Source organism: Eriocheir sinensis, chromosome 10 (assembly GCF_024679095.1).
Source record: "Eriocheir sinensis breed Jianghai 21 chromosome 10, ASM2467909v1, whole genome shotgun sequence".
Taxonomy (NCBI): domain Eukaryota; kingdom Metazoa; phylum Arthropoda; class Malacostraca; order Decapoda; family Varunidae; genus Eriocheir; species Eriocheir sinensis.
Window position 1 is genome coordinate 202,622 of NC_066518.1, and position 24,297 is coordinate 226,918.

Genomic DNA, 24,297 nt, shown 5'->3' on the forward strand with positions numbered 1-24,297 from the left:
CTGCCGAAGAAAAATATGGGCCGTAAATTGCAGCACGAAATTGATTATCGCCAGTATCCCATACAAATAGCACTACACTGCTCACCTTCGTGTTGCCTGCATCCATTGGGGTCAGTCCGCCAGCTGGTCTTCACCATTACAATTAATGCTCATGTTAGGAAATAAATCCTTTGATAAACTGAACTGACGCACAGAAAAGGAACTATTGTCAAAATAAAGTGTCTTCAAATGTTGTTTTATAATATTTAATTTTCATGCCTCAGCTCAGATTTCCGAATTATATATATATTTTTTTCTGAACTGAGCACTAATTAGAATGGGGAGTACAAATTGAGGAGCATAGTCATAATCTCCCGACTCCCCCAACTGACGTGCAGCACTAAGCACTGGCAGCAGAACACATCACCAGTGCTGAGCTGCACAATTGTTTGTTTGATTAGTCCACTTTGACAGTCCACAGAATGTTCCAGGCAAATATACACCGCAGATTTGTACATAGTATAGTTTGTTTCACACCGTAGAAGGGCAGGATAATGCCACCCTTGCATACACACTCACTGAGGTCACTAGACACATTCACCGAGTCCTTCTGAGTCATGTCCGGGTCATGAAACTTGTTATACTAAATCTGGGGACATTTCATAGATTAGTTTTCACATCCACATACTCTAATACTTCTACACCCCTTTTGTTCAACATGCCATCAACACTTGCAGGATTTTATTGCGTGCGTCAACCAAGTCAGGAGCATTATGCTAACACAGATAAGTGTTCTGATATCACATCAAGTTTCACAGTATAGTATAAACAGATTTCATCTTCCTGGGTCATTTAGTTAACACACACACACACACACACACACACACACACACGTCGGTCGGCTGCCGACCTGCGTGGATGCGAGTGACAGAGCTCCGGGAGATTTTAGTTTTTTAGCTTTTAGTTTTTTAACTTATTTGATGAAGAAAATAATAGTTGCAATGATAAGGCCAAGGTTGGAGTATGCATCAGAGGTCTGGTCTCCTCACGAAAAGAACATAAGAAAACTGGAAAAAGTGCAGAGAGTGGCAGCTAAGATGGTACCGGAACTTAGTGATCGGACGTATGAGGAGAGACTCTAGCATGGGGCTCACAACCCTGGAGAGAAGAAGAAAGAGAGGAGATCTGATAGCAGTGTACAGGGTGGCGAGTGGGATGGAGAATCTGAACAGAGAGGAACTGTGTGTGTGGAACGAGAGAGAAACGAGAGGACATATAAAGAAGTTGAGGGCGACCACGTGCAGGCGAGATGTGAAAAAGTTTAGCTTCCCAAACAGAAGCATTGAGCTATGGAACAGACTGGAGGAGGAGGTGGTTTGTGCAAGAAACATTCATGATTTTAAGGAAAAGTTGGATAAGAGAGGATATGGAGACGGGACAGCGCGAGCGTAGCTCTTTTCTCGTATGTAAATACAAATTACTAGGTAAATACAATTAGGTAATTACACACACACACACACACACACACACACACACACACACACACACACACACACACGCACACACACAGAGGAGGCACCACCACTATCAACGGCTCCTCAGAGATCAGAAAGTGAGTGAGTCGCCGCTGGCCTCATTGCCTCCGTGATCAGCTCAGCTCCACTGGAATGTCAGCTCGGCCGCGTTGATCGCTTGTCGTGACGTACGAAACTGAGAGGCCAGACGGGAAGGGCGGGAGGAGAAATGGAATAGAAAATTAACATTAGCGGTCAGCCAGAATCCTGAAAGGATTATATTGTCGCCTTATAAATTATGATATATATATATATATATATATATATATATATATATATATATATATATATATATATATATATATATATATATATATATACACACACACACACACACACACACACATATATATATATATATATATATATATATATATATATATATATATATATATATATATATATATATATATATATATATACGGACTTGTAAATCAGTATTAGTGAAAGTCATCAATGATTTTATACTTACATCGGTCTCCTGAATGCATGAGGAGGAGAGAGATAGTTTTAGTTATACAGATAAAAACTCTTAGGGAATATAAGCATTGTCAGGACAGTGAAACTTGGGACTCACCGTCCTCCTCACGGCAGGTGGGCCCCAGCCAGCCTGGCGTGCAGGTACAGTGTCCCGTGGCGGGGTGACAACTGCCTCCGTGGTGGCACTCACACAGCTTTCGACATCCGGGGCCGTATTTGCCCTCCCCGCATGCTGCAACATAGAAGAGTGTTGCACTTTATGACCTGGAAGGCATTGTAGTCATGTCTCGTATATCACCTGATTCTCATGATTATGTAACATGTTATATATAATATTACTGATATATATATATATATATATATATATATATATATATATATATATATATATATATATATATATATATATATATATATATATATATGTACTAGTAAGTGTCATGTAATTTAGAGTTTACATGAATAAGAATAATAAAAAAAAAAGTTGATGTTTCGGAATTATCGCCCAGTGCTCCCCCAAAAGTGTGCCTCACAAAAACTCTAACAAAAGCTGGGAGACAGAATTTGGATTCTTTTTCAAATCAGTGCCAAGCTTTTCTTCTCTAATAGGACAGAAAACAGTTGGGCATCCTACAGCAAAAGGATGTTACAGTGCATTTTGCTGTAACAATTTTTTGTTGTTGATAAACTTTAGATGTTACAATGAATATAATGTTGCAGTGAACGCGGATGAATACCGGCAGTGGGACGCCTTCAGTCTGTGACGCGTCGGTGTCGTGTTTTCAAATATTTCTGAGGTTCAGTGATGGAGTTACGTTTCTGGATAATTTCACCTTTAACAGTGGAAATACTTATTTTCATGCAATTATTGTAAAATGAACTTAACCATGAGCCATCACAATTGTGTGAGAAAGATGATTGTCAAAAATTTAGGAATACGTAAAATATTTTCCTAACGAGAACGTGGGGAAAAATAGTATGTATAGCAGATCTACAAGGATTATGGCATGGCTAATGAACACAATGCAATGCTTGAAAATACAAGGAAAATGCAAGAAGTGCTGACATACTATTCTTGTGTTGTTCTGGTGCCCTCGAGACATTCTGAATAACCGCAGGAATGTAAACAAGCGTGAGAATAAGGATACTGTGGGTGTTATAACAAGTGAGAAAAAGGGAATGAAGTGTGCAATCACGCGGTCACAGGCTGCAATACAGCAAAAAGCGCCCCGCGGCTCGCCACCCACGGGCGGGGTAGCAGCTCAAAGCCATGAATCAAGCCTAAGGGGGTGAGGGGTGCTAAGCTCTCCCGTAGAAGGTTAGTTATAGATTCAACTGTCTTTTAGTGATCCAAGGAGGGTAAAGGAGGGAAATAATACCCCCTTAAGGGAAAGAGCATAAACGTTCCTTATAGAGACTTTATTGGTGGTGAGCCGTGGGGCGCTTTCGGCTGTATCGCAGCAAATGTTTGCACGCTTCATTGCCTTTTTCTCACTTGTTATAACATATTTGCTGATTCCTACAGGTTTCAGGTTTCAAGGTTAGTAGAAAACTTTCATAACAGAAAGGTTACAGGAAATGAGATATAGGCACGTTAAAAAAATATCTTTACTGTGTTTGATGGCACTTTTTAGCTTGGTTATGGCCTGGAATGGATCATCATAATTGCATACCGTATATATATTTATTTATTTATATATATATATATATATATATATATATATATATATATATATATATATATATATATATATATATATATATTTTTTTTACGTCGTTGCCTGTTGCGCCGGTAGGCATCTTCCTGGTGGGGCCTGAATGTCGGCCCAAGGCTTCTTCCAGGTGGGGCCTGATGGTCGGCCCAGCCCGTTCTGGCGCAGGCGAGTGTTTATAGTGGCCCCATCTTGCATTGGCTCATGCTGCCCCCCGGAACTCGTTCTTGATTCGCTTGGACGGCTTCCTCTAGAGTCCGGGTTGATGGGTGATCTTCAGGACAGCATGTGGGTAGTTTTAAGCCACTCGGCGGGGACTGAAAAATCCGAGTGGTAGCGTGGGGATTCGAACCCGCGTCGTCCATCACGCGGTGAATGTGGGCCCAGTACGCTACCAGTTCGGCCACCGCCTACCCGTATACGTCAGTGATGTTGAGATGATAGCTGACAAAGATATTGCTTCCTCTACGGTACCTTTACTTCTCTCCTTTATGAGTTAGATACACATACAAATTATTACGAAGAGTCATTATTTATTTATATTTTTTACAGCACAGAGAACAACTCAAGGGCAACAAAAAGATGTAAAAAAAAGCCCGATAACTGTTGCTCTTCATATAGTGATAGGTAAGGAGTGGCCAGAAGAGAGGTCAATTTTGGATGGAGAGGTGTCTTGATACACTCTTCTTGAAAGAGGTCAAGTCATAGGCAGGAGGAAATACAGACTGTTCCAGAGTTTACCAGTGAAGGGGATGAAAGATAGGAGATGCTGGTTAACTCTTGCATAAGGGGTTTGGACAGTATAGGGATGAGCATGAGTAGAAAGTCGTGTGCAGCGGGGCCGCGGGAGGGGGGGAGGCATGCAGTTAGCAAGTTCAGAAGAGCAGTCAGCATGAAAATATTGATAGAAGATGAAAAGAGAAGCAACATGGCGGCAGAATTTAAGAGGTAGAAGGCTGTCATTAAGAGAAGGAGAGCTGATGACACGAAGAGCTTTTGACCACTCTGTCCAGAAGAGCTGTGTGAGTGGAGCCCCCCACACGTGAGATGCATACTCCATACGAGGGCGGACAAAGCCCTCATAAATGGAAAGGATCTGTGTGGGGAGAAGAACTGGCGGAGACGATACAGAACGCCCAACCTCGAGAAAGGTGATTTAGTAAGAGGGGAGGTGTGAAGTTTTCAGTTGAGATTTTGAGGTAAGAATAGACCGAGAATATTTAGTATTGAAGAAGGTGACAGCTCGTTGCCAGGTTTGGTCTGTTGAGAATCAACAGGCTCATGGTCTACTACAAGAGAATTTTTGCTTTTTACTATGATATTTAGGTTTTTCTATGCGTTCATTGTCTGCCTCTTGGATTTAATGACTTTATAATGTCTATTAATGTTAAAGACTCAAGTACTGAACAAAATCGTCAGTAAGTCTGTAGATACCAGTGAATGCCATGAAGAATTTTATTTCAGAGTTTTTTTTTTCCGAAAAAATCCCGCAGTTCTCAAAAGTATTTGTTGTATATTTGCTTGAAACACGATGTAGCATCTACCAAGGGTGCGAGGAGGGGGAGAGGGGGTCACCAAATCAGTCACAAGTTGTTCATTTTAGCGAGTTTTGCCATAAAATTACGCAACATGTCAGCTGTAGGGTGCTCGGACATAGTTTTCTGAATAGATGTGAAGTTTTCAAACATTTGTTAAACACCCCTTGTTAGATTTTTTCTTGCAATAAAATGTATGCATTCCTTCTTATATACACATTACCATGCCAATTCTTACTGTATTATTGTAAGTGCTTTGTGATTATGGTGCTGTATTTTGAATGCATTGTGAGGAGGTTTTGTGTTTACTTCATTGTGAGGTGATTGATGTATACGTATTGCAAGTATGAGATGTGTTGACACACACATTCACGCAGTTAAGGGACTCCCACCACATTACGTTACCATTTCCAGTCATAGAATTAAGTAAGCCAACAAGTGATGTAATCAGTTTCCCAGGTGAGAAAATGGAAAGCCAATGATAACAACGAACAGTAAGGGGTGGAAGGAGGGAATATAGACTCTACTCACGCATAGCACAGTTAGTTCCTGTTCTGCCTGGCGGACACTGGCATTCCCCTGTCTCCTTACTGCAAGTGTATGGCCCGCAGTGGCACTTCTGGCGGCAGTGAGTACCGAACATGCCTGCGGAAAAACTGTGGCTATGATATCTGTCAAGTTGTTATAACATGGGGCGATCACATTTTCAAGTAATGTAGAAAAAATTAGAACTGGTAAATAGAAACACAAGCTATACTCTTTATTTCCAAAAATAGTATCACTGAGCAACAAGATTTTCCACATAAGACCAGAAAAATGGCGTGTGTGACTAATTTACGAAATTCTTAAAAACAAACCGTAGCTGGGTCAGAAATTACATCGTATTTTGTATTAGAAGAGCTGAATCAGAGAGGTGGCTGTGGTCTACTAGTTCAAAGGTGTGACATTACCTGAGGGACAGACGTCATTACACGTGTCGCCCATAAAGCCAGGCAGACAGCGACACTGGCCATTCTGGGGGTCACAGGAGGCACCGTTGCGGCAGTCACACACGCGGGAGCAATACTCACCATGGAACCCTGGGGGGCACTCTAACGGGGAAGTAAGAACTTTAGCTTTGCCAGTCAGCACAAAAACTAATGTAAGAAAATTCTTTAAGGTTTGTACTCGTGAAGATACTGACCAAAGACATGACAATTTTCTTTAGGTGCAAAAGGTTTGCCCTGAGTTTTCGTAAGGCCATTCCTTTTCAAATATTCCATCATAGCAAACAACTTGTTTCCAACTCTCACCTAGTTCACAGTAGCGTCCGTAGCGGCCTGGCTTACACTCGCAGCAGCCCGAGAAGCGGTCACAGGAGGCGTTGTGGTAGCAGGCACAGTCCATGCGGCAGTCTGGTCCGTACTTGCCCGGCTCACACGCTTGGTCGCAGTGTGGCCCGGTCCATCCCAGGCCACACAAACACTCCCCAGTGGCTGTGAAGCAACAGTAGAAATGACTTTATTTTGTTTGTTTTACAGCAAAGGAGGCAGCTTGGGGGCGAAAAAATAAGATACAGAAAAAAGTTCGCTATGTTGCTGCTGCCCAAAAACGAAGAGAATGAGCATTCAAAATTATCATTAAAAATCAGCTTGAAAGGTGTCTTGATATTCCCTTTTTGACTGCGTTTAAGTCATAGGCTGAAAGGGATACACATGAAGGAAGGCTGTTCCATAGTTGGCCAGAAAAGTAATGAAAGAATGAAGATGCTCATAAACTCTCGCATTAGAGATTTCATCATATTTTGGGACTGAGCTAGAGTAAAAAGCTTGTGCATCAAGGCCACAGGGAGGTGGGACCATGCATCATCAAGTTCGAAAGAACATTTTTTTTTTTTACAATAAAAGAGTCGGCACAAGGGCAACAAAAAGAGTGTAGAGAAAAAAAAGCCCGCTACTTGCCGCTCCCACAACAGAAGATAGTATAGAGTAGCCAAAAGGGAGATCAATTTCGGGTGGAGAGGTGTCTGATACATTCTTCTTGACAGAGATCAAGTTATAGGCAGGAGGAAATACGGACGAAAGAAGGCTGATCCAGCGTTTACAATCAGTGTAAAGGGGGTACTATCACACTGGGCTTCGTGTCTACTTTGTCTAAAAGGGCTGCGTGTGTAAACCTCCTACACACGAGATGCATTTTCCATACGAGGGGGGACTAGGCCCTTGCCTATGGGTAGCTATAGGAAGGAAAAATAACTGGTGGAGACGATAAGAAACACCTAACCTCAAAGCACCGCTCAATTCCTTCACAGTGTATGGAAACTGATTTACTTTCCAGAGTTCTGTTCTAGACAAATGAAGCTTTTCTGTTTTGTATTGGTGGAACAATGAAATACGAATGGCAGGATTGTAGAAACTAAGAAAAGTATGAGAGGAAAGAGTTCAATGTGCATTATTTCAGAGTATGAAACTTTCGTCAAGGTATTGCCAAATTAAGTATAGTAACTTGCATTATTATGGGATTTGCTTCAGGGTTGTGTTGTTACCTGGATGGCAAAGTGCATCGTTTTGGCAGTGGCACTCAGAGGGGCAGTGGCGTCCCCAGGTGCCCGGTGAGCAGGTGGTTTCACAGAGCTGCCCCGTGTACCCCGCCGGACAGCTGCATGCCCCGCTTGAGTCACACACCCCGCCATGCTGACATTCACACGTCTGCCGGTGACACATTACAAAGTGTCATAGAAGGTTTGGGGTCACACATCTAGAACTCATCCACATGCATACCCTGACAAGCTGTACCTGGTTGCAACCCGGCCCATAGGTGCCAGAAGGACAGGCGAGGGAGCACGTGGCACCATAGTAGTCGTCGCGACACTGGCACTGACCCGTTACACGGTCGCATGTTCCCCTGTTTTTACACTGACATTTCTGTTTAGGAGGAAAGTGAAAATGTTACGCTCAGCAGTGTTTATCTGATGGGGAGTGCATTGCAGTAATGGCTTGGGGAGCACACAATCGGTCTTGTAACGTTCACCTGTTTACAGTCGACTCCGTAGCGTCCCCTTGGACACCCCCTGTGGCACTTCCTGCCCCTCAGCCCCGCGGGGCAGAAACACTCGCCAGTCATGGGGTCGCAGAGAGATGATCCGGCACACTTACACTTCTGGCGGCAGCCCTCTCCCCACAGCCCCTCGGCACAGTCTGTGGAAGAGTCGAGTTGTTTATATGCGGTGGGATGAGTAAGCCGATTATGTGTTGGAATGGAAGTCAAGCAAGTAATGATGCGTGAGAAGCTGACTCACACTGGTGGCACTGCTGTCCCTCACGGCCGGGGGGACACGTGCACCTCCCACTCACGTGGTCACACGACTGGGACGGGCCACAGCGACACTCCTTGCTGCACTTCACCCCGTACTGACCCAAGGCACAGACTGGAATGACAAATGTCTATAAAGTCTCACATTCATACGCATATCTCAGAAAAGTAAGCAGGTGGTAGCGGTGGGCAGAAGCGATTACTTGTAATTGATTACATCGATTACAAGGTAAGTTTATCAGTAATCGATTATAATTCCTAGTAATCGATTACCAAACTATTACTTGATAATTATTAAAGTCACGAATTTGTGACTTCCATTTTGATTTTTGTTAATTAAATTTTAAGCTTTTTTTTTCCTGGATATTTTACATTACTAAATATTTGATTATGAGAGAGAGAGAGAGAGAGAGAGAGAGAGAGAGAGAGAGAGAGAGAGAGAGAGAGAGAGAGAGAGAGAGAGAGAGAGAGAGAGAGAGAGAGAGAGAGAGTGTACATAGATGATAACATTATAGTTCATACTCTACCAATGTACCACTGTACGATTTAAATTAAAGTGAAAGTAATCAAAAAGTGATCGATTACTAATCAATTACTGACCACAGTAGTAATCAAAATAATTGATTATTGAAATAATCGAGCATCACCCATCACTAGGAGGTGGTTAAGTGTTGGAGTATACTTACTGAACTGACACTTGTCACCGATGTAGCCTGGCGGGCACTGGCACTGGCCCGTGATGGGGTGGCAACGCGCCTCCTGCTCGCAGTCACACACTAGCTCACACCCCGCGCCCCATTTCCCTGCAAAGGAGCGCCGTGGCGGTCACTGCTGGTATTCGATGATCAGCAGAACTCTCCTCACACACACACACACACACACACACACACACACACACACACACACTCATTATAAACAGCTTAGGGAAAAACTGAACTAACCTAGTGGGCAAGACTTGTTGCAGTGGGGCCCCCACCAGCCTGGCATACATTTGCAAGCACCGCTTACTGCGTCACACTCGCCGCCGTTCGCACACTGGCACGTGAGGCTGCACCCTGGCCCGTACCTCCCCGGCCCGCACACTGCAAGGCCAAGACTTAGGCACGGAATCAAACATACAATTCCAAATGTATTACCCTGAATAATAAACAGGCACACAGTTTTATTACTTTCATATGAGAATTTAAGTGCTTTTATTTGAATATAATGATCCTCATCTTTTCAAGGCATCGTGTTTTCTCCAACCTCGCTCGCAGTAGGTGCCGGTGTAGCCTGGTGGACACACACATGCTCCTGTGTTGTGCTGACAGCTGGCGCCATGCTGACACAGGCAGGTTTGCTGACATCCACTGCCGAAGGTGCCGTTAGGACACCTGTCTTGACATGTGGCACCGATGTAGCCAGCAGGACACACACAAGCCCCGGACACGCGGTCACAGACCCCTCCATTGTAACACAGACATGCATGCTGACAATCGCTTCCCCACCGGTCACTCGGACAGGCTGGGGACGATACAGAAAATCAGCATATCACTTACTCAGCACGTGATTTACTAAAATAATATATACTGAGCAAAAATAAACAGTGATCTGAAGACAGCAATGTAATGGCAGACTGTAAACACTGAAGGTGGTCAGTTAGGTAAGAAACTGGTGAGACTAGTAGGTTATATAAGAGTAATGCCACACTCACTCTTGGAGCAGTGGTGGCCATGCTTGCCCGGTGGACATGAACACACGCCTGTCGCCAGGTTGCAGGTTGCCCCCTTGTCACAGTCACACTGATAGCGACACTCCATGCCCCAGAAGCCGTCCGGGCACGGCCTGGAACAAAATGTTCCTCGCCAGCCTGAGGAAGGTTAGAAACAAGTGGTTACTTCATAACATTATGATATAGGAACCTTCCATTTATGTGAATTTATGGAACACAGTTTATTTTGGAGTGTAGTGTAGTGAGAGACTCGCCTGGCTTGCAGACACAAGCGCCAGAGATGTGGTCACACTCGGCTCCATTAGCACAGCTACAGTTCATGGCACATCCGGCCCCATAGCTGCCCACCTTGCATGCTGAAAGATATTTCGGTCAATAGTTCGTATTAAGACAGACAACAATATTTCCCTATAAAGTTATTCAAGTCTAAAGTACTTTCAAAGTCTGTTTAAAACTCGGTTCCTTGCGCTACTCACGGATGTCGCACCGAGAGCCCCGCCATCCTGGGGCGCAGCTACATTCCCCAGTCACACGGTCACAGCTGCCGCTGTTATTGCAGTCACACACTGACACACAGTCCCCCCCGAATCGTCCCAGAGGGCACGGCTGACCACAGCTGAAACCTGTGAATCCTGCACGACACTGGCACCTGTGTGGACGGAATCAGAGAGAATATGAACACATGCAATTAAGTAATGTACCTTCACCATCCGACACCTTTCAAAGATCCTAAGTCGGGAAAAAGGGACAACTCACACTCACCTGCCTGTTTTGTGGTGACACGAGGCACCATTCAGACAACCACAAGTTTCACTGCAGTTGACGCCGTGCCGGCCAGCTGGGCACCGCGCCTCACATGTCGGCCCCTGAGACATACACAATATTGTGAATGGAACTACACACACACACACACACACACACACACACACACACACACACACACACACACACACACACACACACACACACACACACACACACACAGCTCTGTAGCGCAATGGTTAGCATGCTCGCATTACAAACGATAAGTCCTGGGTTCGATTCCCGGGCACAGTGGCGATGGATAGGCAGAATCCTTTAATCCATGCCCCATGCACATGTCCACACAGCAGTGAATGGGTACAGTGTCTGTCGGAGGTTGTCACTCACCACGTATCCTGAAGGACAGTGGCACTTTCCGGTCACAGGGTTGCACGTGGCACCGTTCTTGCACTCACACGTCTTCAGGCAGCTGTGGCCATATTCCCCGTCAGAGCACGCTGGCAAGAGGAGTAATTTTAATGTTAAGGGGATGTACAATATTTATCACATTTACTTGCTCATTTTTAAAAACCTTATTAATTTTCCTGAAAAGCTTGACCCTAATGAAATCCCCCCACAGAGTATACTGCTCTCAAGCATCCACTGACCTTGGTTACAGTTGGGTCCTTTCTTCCCGGCAGGACAGAGACACACGCCGGTGCTGGGATCGCAGTGCCGCAGACCACACATGCACGCCTTCATGCACCCCGGCCCGTAGTGCCCTGCCGCACACGCTGTACACATGTATTATCAGTATTAACAGGTCGATATAAATGCATATTCTTAGCAGACGGCAGTAATCAACATAGTGAATAGGGAATAGTGGCTTACGTGTGTTACAGTCTGTTCCCATGAAGCCCGGAGGGCAGTCTAGGCCACAGACACCTGTAGCGGGGTGGCACGTGGCCCCGCTAGCACACTGACACTCGTGCAAACACCCTGCGCCCCAGCGACCCTCAGGGCACTCCTTAGAACAGTCCTCGCCAACGTATCCTGGCTTGCACTCACACACACCGCTCTTAAAGAGAGGTGTGAAGGCGAGAAGCTTTATTGGTTAAGAATGAAGTGATATTTGTAGATGACAATGGCGTATATACTAATAACTACAAAAAAAACAATGGGGCAACTACAAGATCATCACACCATCCATATTACAAATGATCTTACTTCTGGATGGCACCGGGACGTCGAACGGGCCTGGCACAGGCACTGGTGGCGGCAGTTTGGACCCCACGTGAGGGAAGGGCACGGCATGTTACACTTGGGCCCGAAGCGTCCAGGGTCACACTCGCAGAAGCCGAAGACTTTGTTACAGCGCATGTTGGGGCACATCATGGGGCAGCGCCGGTCACACTGCGCCCCGTAATACCCTGGGAGGACAAGGCGAGGATGGTGTCAGTGTTAGAAAATGTTGTTACGTTACGTGCTGTTAAACATGTCTTGACTCTCGACCCTCATAATTGCAATAGTAAAAATGATAAACCTATATTGATTAGTATAAATAGGTATTGTATGAAGAAAAGTGATGAGCTGATATATTACCTGCGGGACAGCCATCTTCGCAGTGGTCGCCGGACACACTCGGCGGGCACGTGCATCTGCCGGTTACGGGGTCACACGTGCCGCCATTCTCACAACGACACACCTACGATGGATAAATTTATTTTGTAAATCGTTTGGAACTCTTTTCTGCACAAACAGAGGTTAAGTACAGTTTATGAGTGGTAACTTCAGCCTAACTCTGGCAATGGTGACCCAAGCGGCTGCTGTTCCTGAGATCTTGGCACTGCCGAACTCACCTCATTACAGCCACGCCCATAGAAATCAGCAGGACAGTTGAGGTCACAGCGGTCGCCAGTCCGGCCCGGTGGACACACACAGCCCGACGCGTCACACTCCCCCGGACAGTCGCCACACGTTAAGGAGCAGTTAGGTCCAAAGTTCCCTGCAACACATCCTGCGGGATACATTTTCCTGTTAGACACTTGCACATGTGACATCCTCGACTCTTCATATTTTCCATCTTAAAAGTAACTTAACATGTTCTTGCCCATTGAAACACTGAAATATCACAAGGAGAACTAGCATTATTCTATTATATTTTTCCTTTCGAGAACAATTGTCTGTTTTGCATGTACAAACAGTCCACATGGGTGCAGTTCCACGCGTCTACTCACGTGTCTGGAGTGTCGTTGTCTTGCTGTACTCGGCGTAGGTCACGTCGTTCCATAAGTCTCTATTTATAGTTCCAGAGCTGTTCAGCACCGGCGAGTGGTCCTCCAGGGTCGCAGTGCCAATGTCCTGATCACTGTGGATGCTGAGGCCAGAGTAGTCGATGTCATAGTCACCGCTCACCGCTGTGAGGTGTAAACCAAACTATAAGATGTCTGTGGTTATTAGAAAATGCGTTATTCGGTCTGGTCATTTACTGTTAAATGTGTTATATATTTATGTATCCGAAACTACCAAGGGTTTCATTCATGAAAACGCTTAAAAATGGCTGCGATGGTGAAGTAACTGAAAACTCACTGTCGCAGTGAACACCGTCGACTATCACGTAGCCTCTGAGGCAGGAGCACGTGAAGGATCCCAGTGTGTTCTGACACTCGTGTTCGCAGCCGCCATTTTCCATCGAACACTCATCGACATCTGTTAGTAAGTACATAAGTTACCTTCTTCGTCAAAGGGCAATAAGCAAGGCGGAGACTATAGTAATGGGTTACTTACCCAGACAAGTGAAGGTGTCAGAGCTCAGCGTGAAGCCTTGGGTACAGGCGCAAAAATAACCCCCGGCTGTGTTGATACATTCCTGCTGACACCGGTGGGTCCGTGCTCCGCACTCGTTCTCATCCTGACGCGGTAAATACATAGGAGAGGGTAGCAGCTAGCACACTGGACGTGTAAGCAAAACAATGTGTCTATAAGCCAATAATCAAGATGTGATTCGGCTACGCCGTTGGATCAGCATCCCGATGCCTCACCTGGCAGGTGCGGCCATCTGCCTCCAGCTCGTAGCCCGGGTGACAGGTGCACACGGCACCGCTTGGGCTGTGGCGACACATGTGTTGGCAGCCGCCGTTGTTTTCGATGCATGAGTTGATCACCTCCATGTCAATCACTGGGGAGGAAAGGACGTAACGATTATTTTCTCGTCATTTTTTGTTTGGGCCGACGAAAGAATGGGAGTTTTCTCTCCTTAGAAGTGTTGCCGAAGAAAAAGAGAAACTACGATTAAATGAGGTTTCGTTATACTACTATGCTCACAGTGTCTTGCAATATAACATTATGTCAAAAAGAAATCCTTAGTAGTCATGATTAAAGATCATCAGACTTAAATAACTATAAGAGGGAAATGATACATTGATAACACAATATGTTTGGTCTTATGTCATATGTGTGCGGTGTGCGATTCCTGCTTTACCTAAACGCCTTATCAGACCTTTCTGTCTTATATTGTCTGCCTTTCAGGGAACTTACTGAAGCAGGATCTGTTGTCAGTGCCAAGTTGATAACCCGTGTTACAGACGCACTCGTAGGAGCCCCATGTGTTGCGGCACTGGTGGCTGCATGTATCAGGGATCGCACACTCGTCAAGGTCAACACATGAAACAAGGTCGTTGGTTAAAGTGAAACCTCTTCTGCAGCTGCAGCGGACATGGCCTTGCTCTGTCAAGCAGGTTTGTTGACACCCGCCGTTGTCCACAAGGCACGGGTCAAGGGGCTCACACCACTTACCATCCCGCCCGAGTCTGTACCTGAAACACAAGGACGCCATCATCAACATGGGAGTTTTGAAACTTTGTGCTGTGTAATACCTGGCGCACTGAAAAGACTTGAACCTGAGTAGAAGTAAAAGGTCATGGACAAAATAAGACCAGTGTGGACTAACAGATATTCCCAGTGACAACGACTCCTTTTTACCTGTCCCACAAAACTGAAACTTTGAATAAATAATTGTGCTATAGATCAAAACAAGACGGGGTACGATCTATGTACCCCATCTGGCGTAATACTGCTGTCCAATGATATACAAGTGACATGCACCACTTGGGGCTGTTTGGATCAGTAGCTCTTGTTGCCTTGAAATTACCAGTGACCTCCTGCATGCAAACTCGTCCCTGCTAACCATCACCCACTACAACTGGCGACCCCTCCCTGCCTCCTCGCTGTGTCTCTATAATTACCACTTACCCAGGGCGACAGGAGCACTCTGCCCAGCCCCTTGTGTCATCACAAAAATGGTCGCAGTCACCATTCCTTTCGGCACACGAAGCTCCACCTGCAACACGACACTTCGGGTTAGGCATCCATCGCGTGGGTCAAAAGGGCTTGGCTGCGAGGGTGAGATGGAGATTTGTACTCAGTCTCTCGTTGTCCCACCCTCGCATCCCTTCGCCCTTTTCCCTACATCACCTCCCTTTCAACATTTCTCTGCCACCTGTCATCCTGCACTGTCCTCTTATCCATTTTCATCTCTCTCTCCCTTCCATTCCACTCCTCCCTGTCTCCTCCCCACATGCACTGCAGTCCTACCCATCTCCATCTCTCTCCCGCCCATTCCTCTCCTCCCTTTTTCCTGCTCTTTTATCCTGTCCTCTTCTGGCTCACCAACGCAGGTTCGTCCGTCAGGCAACATGTGACTGCCGGGTTCACAGAGGCAGCGGTAAGACCCCACCGTGTTGGCGCACTCGTGAGAACACCCGCCGTTGTGGAACTCGCACTCGTTCACGTCTGAAGGTGGAGGAGGAGGCAAGAGTTAGGAGGCGGCCTGTGCTTCCCTTCTCTCGTTGGCTTTATAATCGTCAGTTATGTTTTTATTCCGCTCAGACACTTTGGTGTCTTCAAAACAGGCGACATGTACAAGTCAAGGGATATTAGAAAGAAAACGAAGGTAGAGAACTAGAGGGTGTATATGATGAAAAAAAAAAAGGATTGAAAGTGGACGAAAATAGATTAGTGTAGAATACATTTGGGACACAGAAGGAAGAAAAAAAAATACAGGGTAAGACTACGAAAAACAAAGAAGGGAATGGAAAAAAAAATTTAAGTGTCGCAATTATGATTAAAAACAACAGGAGGAAGGTGTGAAAATACAAAGTCTGTATAGGAAACAATATCAACAAGAAATACGTATGTGTAAAAGAAATGAGAAAAAAAAATCCCATAGAAGAAAAAGGTACAACAGGAGATATACGTGAAAAGAAATGAATATAAGGAAATAGCGAGTCACTGAAGAAAGAAAGGAACCGAGTGGTGTCCCATGCCCACCTTGACATGATCTACCGTCGTGCCTGAGTCTGAACCCTGGGCTGCAGCAGCACAGGAAAGAGCCGACGGTGTTCTTGCAAGAGTGTTCACATCCGCCGTTGTTCACTTGGCACTCGTCGCGGTCTGTAAAGAGAGGAAAGCTAAAAGAAAGAGTTCATGCAGCCAGACGAATCGCTAAAAGAGTTCATGCAGCCAGACGAATCGCTAAAAGAGTTCATGCAGCCAGACGAATCGCTAAAAGAGTTCATGCAGCCAGACGAATCGCTAAAAGAGTTCATGCAGCCAGACGAATCGCTAAAAGAGTTCATGCAGCCAGACGAATCGCTAAAAGAGTTCATGCAGTCAGACGAATCGCTAAAAGAGTTCATGCAGCCAGACGAATCGCTAAAAGAGTTCATGCAGTCAGAGGAAGACCCAAAAGAGTGCATGCAGGCCTCTCTCTCTCTCTCTCTCTCTCTCTCTCTCTCTCTCTCTCTCTCTCTCTCTCTCTCTCTCTCTCTCTCTCTCTCTCTCTCTCTCTCTCTCTCTCTCTCTCTCTCTCTCTCTCTCTCTCTCTCTCTCTCTCTCTCTCTCTCTCTCTCTCTCTCTCTCTCTCTCTCTCTCTCTCTCTCTCTCTCTCTCTCTCCTCTCTCTCTCTCTCTCTCTCTCTCTCTCTCTCTCTCTCCACTCTCTCTCTCTCTCTCTCTCTCTCTCTCTCTCTCTCTCTCTCTCTCTCTCTCTCATATATATACTCTGTAGTTAATGATATCTCTTCGGTCCCTCTTGAGACACTCGACAACCTTCTCCAAACCTTACATTTACGAATCCCTCTTTATTCTTCTTTCATTTGAGTTAGCTCCCTGCAAAACTGGAGACAAAGAAAGGCATCAGAGGACAGAGACAGGATAGCTACGTACGCAAATATGATAGTACAAGATATTTACTTTTTGCTTTGAAGTTGGGCACACTTGTAATGCGTAGATTTTGTCTTGATTTTTTTTCTTTACGTTTCGCCTGTGGCGCCAGTAGACTTTCTTGGTGGGGCGTTGTGATCGGTCACAGCCTGTTATGGCGCAGGCAAGTGTTTTATAGCGGCGCCATCTTGCTTGGCTCATGCTGCCCCCCCCTCCCCCGGAGCTTATCTCTGAAATTCTTTTTAGAGAAAATCTAGAGTCCGGGTTGACTGATGGTCTTCTGGGCAGCATACAGGTAATCTTATGCCAGTCCGGGTTGACTGATGGTCGTCTTCTGGGCAGCATAAAGGTAATCTTATGCCAGTCCGGGTTGACTGATAGTCGTCTTCTGGGCAGCATACAGGTAATCTGATGGGCAGCAGCAGGTAATCAGATATCAGTCCGGGTTCCTGATGGTCGTCTTCTGGGCAGCATATAGGTAATCTTATGCCAGTCCGGGTTGACTGATGGTCGTCTTCTGGGCAGCATAAAGGTAATCTTATGCCAGTCCGGGTTGACTGATAGTCGTCTTCTGGGCAGCATATAGGTAATCTTATGCCAGTCCGGGTTGACTGATGGTCGTCTTCTGGGTAGCATATAGATAATCTTATGCCAGTCGGCTATGACTGATAAATTGCCACGAACTGCGCCCTCCTGGACGCCGCACCAGTCGACAAACATGAATGTGAAGGAATGATGAGATTAAGAGAGAAGGAAGGAGAGGAAGATGTAATGGATGAATGGTTGAGCGAGAATAGGAGTGAAATAATGACTCAATGAATGAAAAAAAGAAGGGAAGTCGGGTGTAGGGATGGTCACGTCCAGCAACCAATGGTAAAATAGGAAGACAAGAAGCAAACAAGCACAGAGAGAGGAGTTAAAAAAGTGTCTGAGGTCCAGTGAGCCGACATGATGACAAGCAGGAACACTCACCGTACTGGCAGCGGGAGCCGTGGAACCCTCGCGGACAGATGCAGCGGTTGTAGACGCATCGCCCTCCGTTGTAGCAGAAGACGCGGCCGCACGCTGCTGTGAACAGAGAGGTGAGCAGCAGCGCCCAGAAGAAGGCCTTCTCCCCGCCCATTCTGACAGTCCTCACGAGCCGCACCAGCGTGCTCCTGTGTGCTGCTGTGGCCTCATCCCTGCTCTTTCAGCCTCCTCGGTCAGCGGCAGAAGGGTGTGTGGCCCCGCGCTGGTGTCTCGTGTGGAGATGAGTGAGGAGCTCAAGGCTTCGCATTACAGATTAACACCATTTGCTTCTTATTAGTCTCTGTTAGAACTAACAACTTAGGGCAAGTAATAATACCACAGCAAGCACCGCGGATTAGCTTCACATTTATATTGATCTTTGCAAGAAATGGCAACCTGGCGTACACGATATTACTCGCGAAAGTTTTCTCTTGTTCAGGGTGGAAAATGGATTCAAAGAACCGACAACTTAGGCCACGCAATATTACATCATTTTTTTTTCTTCCGAAAGTACAACTATTCATATGCACTGAAGAATACATATACGCACACAACCATGACAGTATCCACCCAACAGAGGCCTTGATAATTTCTTTGTTTCGTATTATGATTCTCACCACTAATGCATTTCAAGGTAATAATCTTTACAGGAGGAACGCCCACTGACTGAACAATGTAACCTCTTACGACACCATGAAGGGAAGAACTTGTGCACAGCGGAATGCGTAGAATTGTGTCCGTATGCGTGTGTGTGCGTTTAAACATATTTTATTCCTCTCTTTCCTTCTGCTTTGTATTTGTATCAGAGTTAGTCGTTGGAAGGGTAGGGAGGGTAAGGATTGAACGTGGAGAAGTCAGAATGATTTGGGAGGGGAGGAAGAACTAATTTTTTTTCTTCTGCAACATTCTGCTTCGAAACCTAGGCTTGAGGTCTTCCCCGTGCGTGGCTACAAGGTGAAGGTTGGCCGTTGTGGTGGTGGTGTTAATGTCACCCCCCCATGAAGAAACCATTTAACGATGAAAAATAAGATATTAGTGTCGCCGCTCCCGTAGCTCCCCCACCCCCACCCCCTTCTGCCCCTTATGGATTTTTAGTTTACAGAGTTTGGCGGCCAGAGGCAAAGTTAGGCGTCTCCCGTACCTTGCATGAGGGAGTTTGTGGCACTTTTCGAGTCCTCTGCGCCTAGCTGGGCCTGCGTAATTTAGAGTAATGTGTTTGTTTCTGTGATTGTTGCCGTTTTGAAGCTTTCGTGTGTGTTTGTGTGTGTGTGTGTGTGTGTGTGTGTGTGTGTGTGTGTGTGTGTGTGTGTTCGGGCGTGTTTGCCTGTGCGCGCATGTGTGTATGATAGTGACCGCCGATCGGGTATAAATATTACTCGTGTAACCCCTTACTGAGAGAGAGAGAGAGAGAGAGAGAGAGAGAGAGAGAGAGAGAGAGAGAGAGAGAGAGAGAGAGAGAGAGAGAGAGAGAGAGAGAGAGAGAGAGAGATTAGCCGATCACTCCATCTCTGTCCTTCCACATCACCACCGCGTCCATCACCAACATCAACGCCACACTCCACGTCACGCCGCTCAGGTATGCCTCCACCCTGCAAGCACTTGTCTCATCGTTATGCTGACTATCTTGCAGCAGCTCAGTGAAAGTGACAGATCGAGATGGGTCAGGAGCACCACGGAGGTTCTTTCAAATTCTTGTCTTCATCCATCTGTGTCAATATTCGCTCCTCGTACCCTATTTTAACCCGGTAGCAGCGGGGATCATGTTTCTTAATGGTCCCTCATAGTAAGAAAAATGAGAAAAAAAATCACTCCTCACATAAACCACTTCATAATATATATCAAAGCATTTGTGATCAGATTATGTACTATCATCTATTTTGGGGGGTTTATATCATGGCACAAATTTGGCCCGTCGCTGCTACCGGGTTAACAGTGGTTTCTCTTCTTAATTTTTGCTTCTTAATTCTCAAGCCTTTCCTTCTTATCCCCCATCGTTCCCTTTTTTATCCTTGTTCCCGTTCCTTCATTCTCGTTCACCGCTTTTCCTTGAGGTAGGCGTATGAAAAGTGATATATTTTTTTTTATTTTTAAGACTAGGGACTGAGACTTTGCTTGTCGTCCGTGTCGACCTCTGACTTTCTTACAAATGACCCAGCACGACCATCTAATCCGGCCAATAATGTCTCAATGAAAACGGAATGTTGGATTAGCAAACCGGATTAGTTGAGCCTTCAGAGCTAAAACAAGATTAAAGGCCACTTTCACAGTCTACCTTGTTTTGATCGTTACCAGTGGCGGCGATCGACGCTATAATTTTCCACGTGAAACTGGCCTATGGGGTAGTGGCGGCTGCAGAGGAAGCAAGACGTGTTGAGAGTGTGTGCCAAGGTGCGGGGCTAGGCTAACCCCGCAGCCGCCACTACCCCATCGGCCAGTTTTACGTGGAAATACTATAGCGGCGATAACAGCCATTGGGAACGATCAAAACAAAGTAACTGTGAAAGCGGCCTTAAGCCACAAACCGAGCACTAGTGTCCTCTGTCCCTTTCCATTCCCCCATCACCCTCCTCCATCTACCCCTCCCATCATATCAGAAAGAGGAGGACCAGGACGTGGGCATCAGCGACCTCTATCACCATCTCCCTCCACCATCACTTCCATCTACCTTACTCCTCCATTATGTAAAAAAAGAGGAAAAGGAGGAGGGGGATAACGTGAACATTGGCGTTCTCTATCCCCATCCCCCTCCACCCTCAGGTCCCACACCCTTCCAACACGCGGCGGTGGGGGCGGCGGTGCTGCAGCGGGGGCGGGGCAGCGGCGGCGAATATTCCAATATTGCATCAAATTTCGTTAATCGCATAAACCAGTTAGCGAGAAATAAAGAGGTAAAAACGAGGTACAGAATTTGATATTGGATATATATTTTTCAGCTGGCCGTCCCTGGGTTATGAAATGATTCGCCGCGTTTGGTGTGACAATAAGAATAATGGTCGTTATTGTAATCCTATTTGCTACGGTGCCAAACCCGAAAATTGGAATTGATAAAAAAAGTAATGTGTGTTCAGTTGACGTGTGATGACAGTTGCAAAGTCATAAAAGGAGCGCCACTAGTGACGCCATATCGTACTCAGCAAATAGAAACGAATAACTTTTTTTTTGTCTCCAAAGTTTTCGCATATATGAGATTTCCTTCCTTACAGGGAGGCTGAACGGACGGAGTAGCAAAGTATTGGCGTCTTGAAGCAAATCAGCTCACACTATCTCGGCGTTTATGTTAATGGACTGTGGCGCCGCCCGCAGCTAGAAGGAGGTTTGTTTTGACGTATTATTGATTTGCCATCACCGGAGGAAGAAAGGAAAGAAGGAAGGGAAGGAGGGAGGGAGGGGTCGTTTGTGTGTGTATCGGGGGGGGGGGAGGGGGGGCGTGTGCCTGTGGGTGTGGGGTGAGGGGGGGGCGTGTGCCTGTTTGTGTGTGGGGAGGGCGTGTGCCTGTGTGTGTGGGGGTGGGCGTGTGCCTGTGTGTGTTGGGGGGTGTCCCTGTGTGTGTGGGGGGTGGGGGGGGGGGCGTGTGCCGGTGTGTCGGGGGTGGGGGGGGGCGTGTGCCCGTGGGTGTGGGTGTGTGGTGTGGGTGTGGTGGTGGGTGGATGTGTGTGTATATTGGTGAGCGAGTGTGTGGATTAGTGGGGGTGCGTGTGCCTGGGTGGGTGCGTGTGTCTGTGAGTGTGTGTGTGTGTGTGTGTGGGGGGGGGGTCGTGTGCCTGTGCGTGCGTGCGTGCGCGCGTGCATGCCTGCATGTGAGAGTTTGCGACCGCGTGCGCCTGCGCCAAAGACGGACAAGGAGGACGACATAGGTAATATAATAAAACATATTCCCGTGCAATAAAACAGTTTTAATTAATGAATTTAATATTCGCACACACACACACACACACACACACACATACACACACACACACACACACACAAAACCACACCGTGGCGCAACTGGTTAGAGCGCTGCGCTGCCAGGCTTCACAGGGCGGCGGTTCGAGCCCGCTCGGCCGGATTCTTTCCTTGACTGGGAGTGGTTACTGCTCCCCCTTGATGGGGTGTGTGGTGTGCGAGTCCTGCCAGTACTAGAGATCGACGATAAAAGAGCACTTGTTCATGTCGGGAGGATACCTGCTGCCGATTACGAGTCGAACTCGTGATCAGGCCGTGGTGAATTGCACATATTCATACACACACACACACACACACACACACACACACACACACACACACACACACACATATATATATATATATATATATATATATATATATATATATATATATATATATATATATATATATATATATATATATATATATATATATATATATATACTGGTATATCCATACATACATACATACCCCCCCACCACACACACACATACACACAGCTATACACCATGCCCTCTCAAACGCTGGACGCTTCATGTAAAGGGAATGGATGTGATGTTACCTCAGCAGCATCTCTTTTTAGAGAATAGTTATTAATAGGAGTCCTCCGCTAGATATCATTATTACGTTTCTTTTGTTTCAGAAGGAGGGGAATCACACCATCGTAGAGACGCTACGTACTACATATAAAGGGCCAAATGTTACGTTATACCGCAGCCGAATCACCGTCACCGTATAACGAATATCTGATAAGAATTCTTTGCTGAATAATATTCTCTCTGTGTTCTCTGCTTTTAGGAGGAGGAATCATGCACAGTGTTGTAAAAGAACTTGATACGATGTTAACTCAGCAAAATCATCATGACATAACGGATGGCTAACAAGTCTTTTACTAAAATAATGTTCCCAAAACTTTGTCCATTCATATTTCTGCTTTTCTTTCTATTATGTTTGTTTAATTTCTTAAATCTATATCTAAACCATATTGTACGCATCGGTTTATAAGACTTTGTCAGCTAATAGATACCGCGAAGCCATTGTTGTGTAATAAATACCTACTCTTTGAAGCTGTCTCCGTTCATCTTCTAGTGTATATCTTTATCTTGCTTTATTCCGAGCTTATTTCTTTCGCAATCTCTTCTTCCCATTATCTTTTATGTCTTTTATGTCCACTGTGGCCTCGTTTTCAGCCTAGGAAAACAAAATGTACGACTTTTCCTGCTTTTATGCCTCACAAAGCCTGCCACAAGTCCATTCAATATCCGCATGGTCGGCCGAAACTCATTACTAACAGATCCCGTGACCTCGGCGGTGTGTGTGAGGCAAGACTGTAACATGTAGCGTATTCTCAAGGTCTTAAGGGATAGGATGGAAAAGAGATACGAGTAGGGGGTGGTGGTGGAAGAGGAGGAGGAGGAGGAGGAGGAGGAGGTTGAAGAAGAGGAGGAGAGGAAAGAAAAAAAGAGGAGAAAGATGAAACTCAGAAAAATCACAAGAAACGGAGAGGGAGATGGGAGAATAAAAGAGTAACAGCGATATGGAGTGTTAGGCTGAACAGTTACTCCGTGGTGATAGTGACGGAAGGCTTCGTAAATGTTGATAAATATTTCACTCTCTCGGAATGACTTGGAACTGATCATGTGAAGTGTTGCATTACCTTACGTTAGTTCTTTCTTTACCGCGAGAAGAATGTATCACCCCAGCTGTTTTATCTTATTTACTTATTTATTTTTTACATCTCCGCCCATTGCGCCGGTAGGCTTGCTTGAGGGGCCTGGATGGTATTCGGCCCCAGCCCGTCATGGCGCAGGCAATTGTTTATAGTGGCGCCATCTTCTCTTCTGTTACCACCACGATCATCACATCTTGCCATACTATTCTCTCCATACCATTACCATCACCACCATTACCATTGATTATGTTACTGTTCACTGTGTGTGCGCGCGCCAGCAACCCTTAATGGCTGGACTGGACTAACTGGACGGTGATAAACGGGAGCACGAGTGCCAGGGAGCTATCTAAGGGTGTCTCTCGCGATGCCTTGTAATAAATAACACGATATAATTATAACTCACAATGAGGAGAATCGAGGAGGATCAAAGCGGCGTCATGTCTGTA

The 24,297-nt window shown here is 45.9% G+C and overlaps 1 protein-coding gene across 3 annotated transcripts in view; it reads right to left on the bottom strand.

Moving 5' to 3' along the window:
• LOC126996378 (multiple epidermal growth factor-like domains protein 6) overlaps window positions 1-24,297 on the bottom strand; it is a 148,968-nt gene that overhangs the window by 38,395 nt on the left and 86,276 nt on the right. The window contains exons 6-36 of one of the 3 annotated variants that reach the window (XM_050856746.1): window positions 18,217-18,312; window positions 16,352-16,474; window positions 15,692-15,814; window positions 15,275-15,362; window positions 14,561-14,838; window positions 14,065-14,201; window positions 13,811-13,934; window positions 13,613-13,732; window positions 13,261-13,440; window positions 12,883-13,040; window positions 12,626-12,728; window positions 12,251-12,453; window positions 11,915-12,101; window positions 11,692-11,817; window positions 11,432-11,541; window positions 11,045-11,148; window positions 10,759-10,931; window positions 10,537-10,638; window positions 10,265-10,420; window positions 9,817-10,074; window positions 9,513-9,653; window positions 9,258-9,374; window positions 8,558-8,686; window positions 8,290-8,456; window positions 8,055-8,183; window positions 7,805-7,967; window positions 6,573-6,755; window positions 6,231-6,371; window positions 5,812-5,925; window positions 2,131-2,265; window positions 1-1,689 (exon numbers count right to left, since the gene is read on the bottom strand). The exon at window positions 1-1,689 is cut by the window's left edge and continues 193 nt beyond it. In XM_050856746.1, coding sequence (XP_050712703.1) covers window positions 1,628-1,689; window positions 2,131-2,265; window positions 5,812-5,925; window positions 6,231-6,371; window positions 6,573-6,755; window positions 7,805-7,967; window positions 8,055-8,183; window positions 8,290-8,456; window positions 8,558-8,686; window positions 9,258-9,374; window positions 9,513-9,653; window positions 9,817-10,074; window positions 10,265-10,420; window positions 10,537-10,638; window positions 10,759-10,931; window positions 11,045-11,148; window positions 11,432-11,541; window positions 11,692-11,817; window positions 11,915-12,101; window positions 12,251-12,453; window positions 12,626-12,728; window positions 12,883-13,040; window positions 13,261-13,440; window positions 13,613-13,732; window positions 13,811-13,934; window positions 14,065-14,201; window positions 14,561-14,838; window positions 15,275-15,362; window positions 15,692-15,814; window positions 16,352-16,474; window positions 18,217-18,312 — 4,430 coding nt within the window. In that variant the 3' untranslated portion in view covers window positions 1-1,627. Of the gene's footprint in view, window positions 1,690-2,130; window positions 2,266-5,811; window positions 5,926-6,230; window positions 6,372-6,572; window positions 6,756-7,804; window positions 7,968-8,054; window positions 8,184-8,289; window positions 8,457-8,557; window positions 8,687-9,257; window positions 9,375-9,512; window positions 9,654-9,816; window positions 10,075-10,264; window positions 10,421-10,536; window positions 10,639-10,758; window positions 10,932-11,044; window positions 11,149-11,431; window positions 11,542-11,691; window positions 11,818-11,914; window positions 12,102-12,250; window positions 12,454-12,625; window positions 12,729-12,882; window positions 13,041-13,260; window positions 13,441-13,612; window positions 13,733-13,810; window positions 13,935-14,064; window positions 14,202-14,560; window positions 14,839-15,274; window positions 15,363-15,691; window positions 15,815-16,351; window positions 16,475-18,216; window positions 18,554-24,297 lie in introns of all 3 variants that reach the window. The other 2 variants (XM_050856747.1, XM_050856748.1) reach the window with 2 other exon arrangements.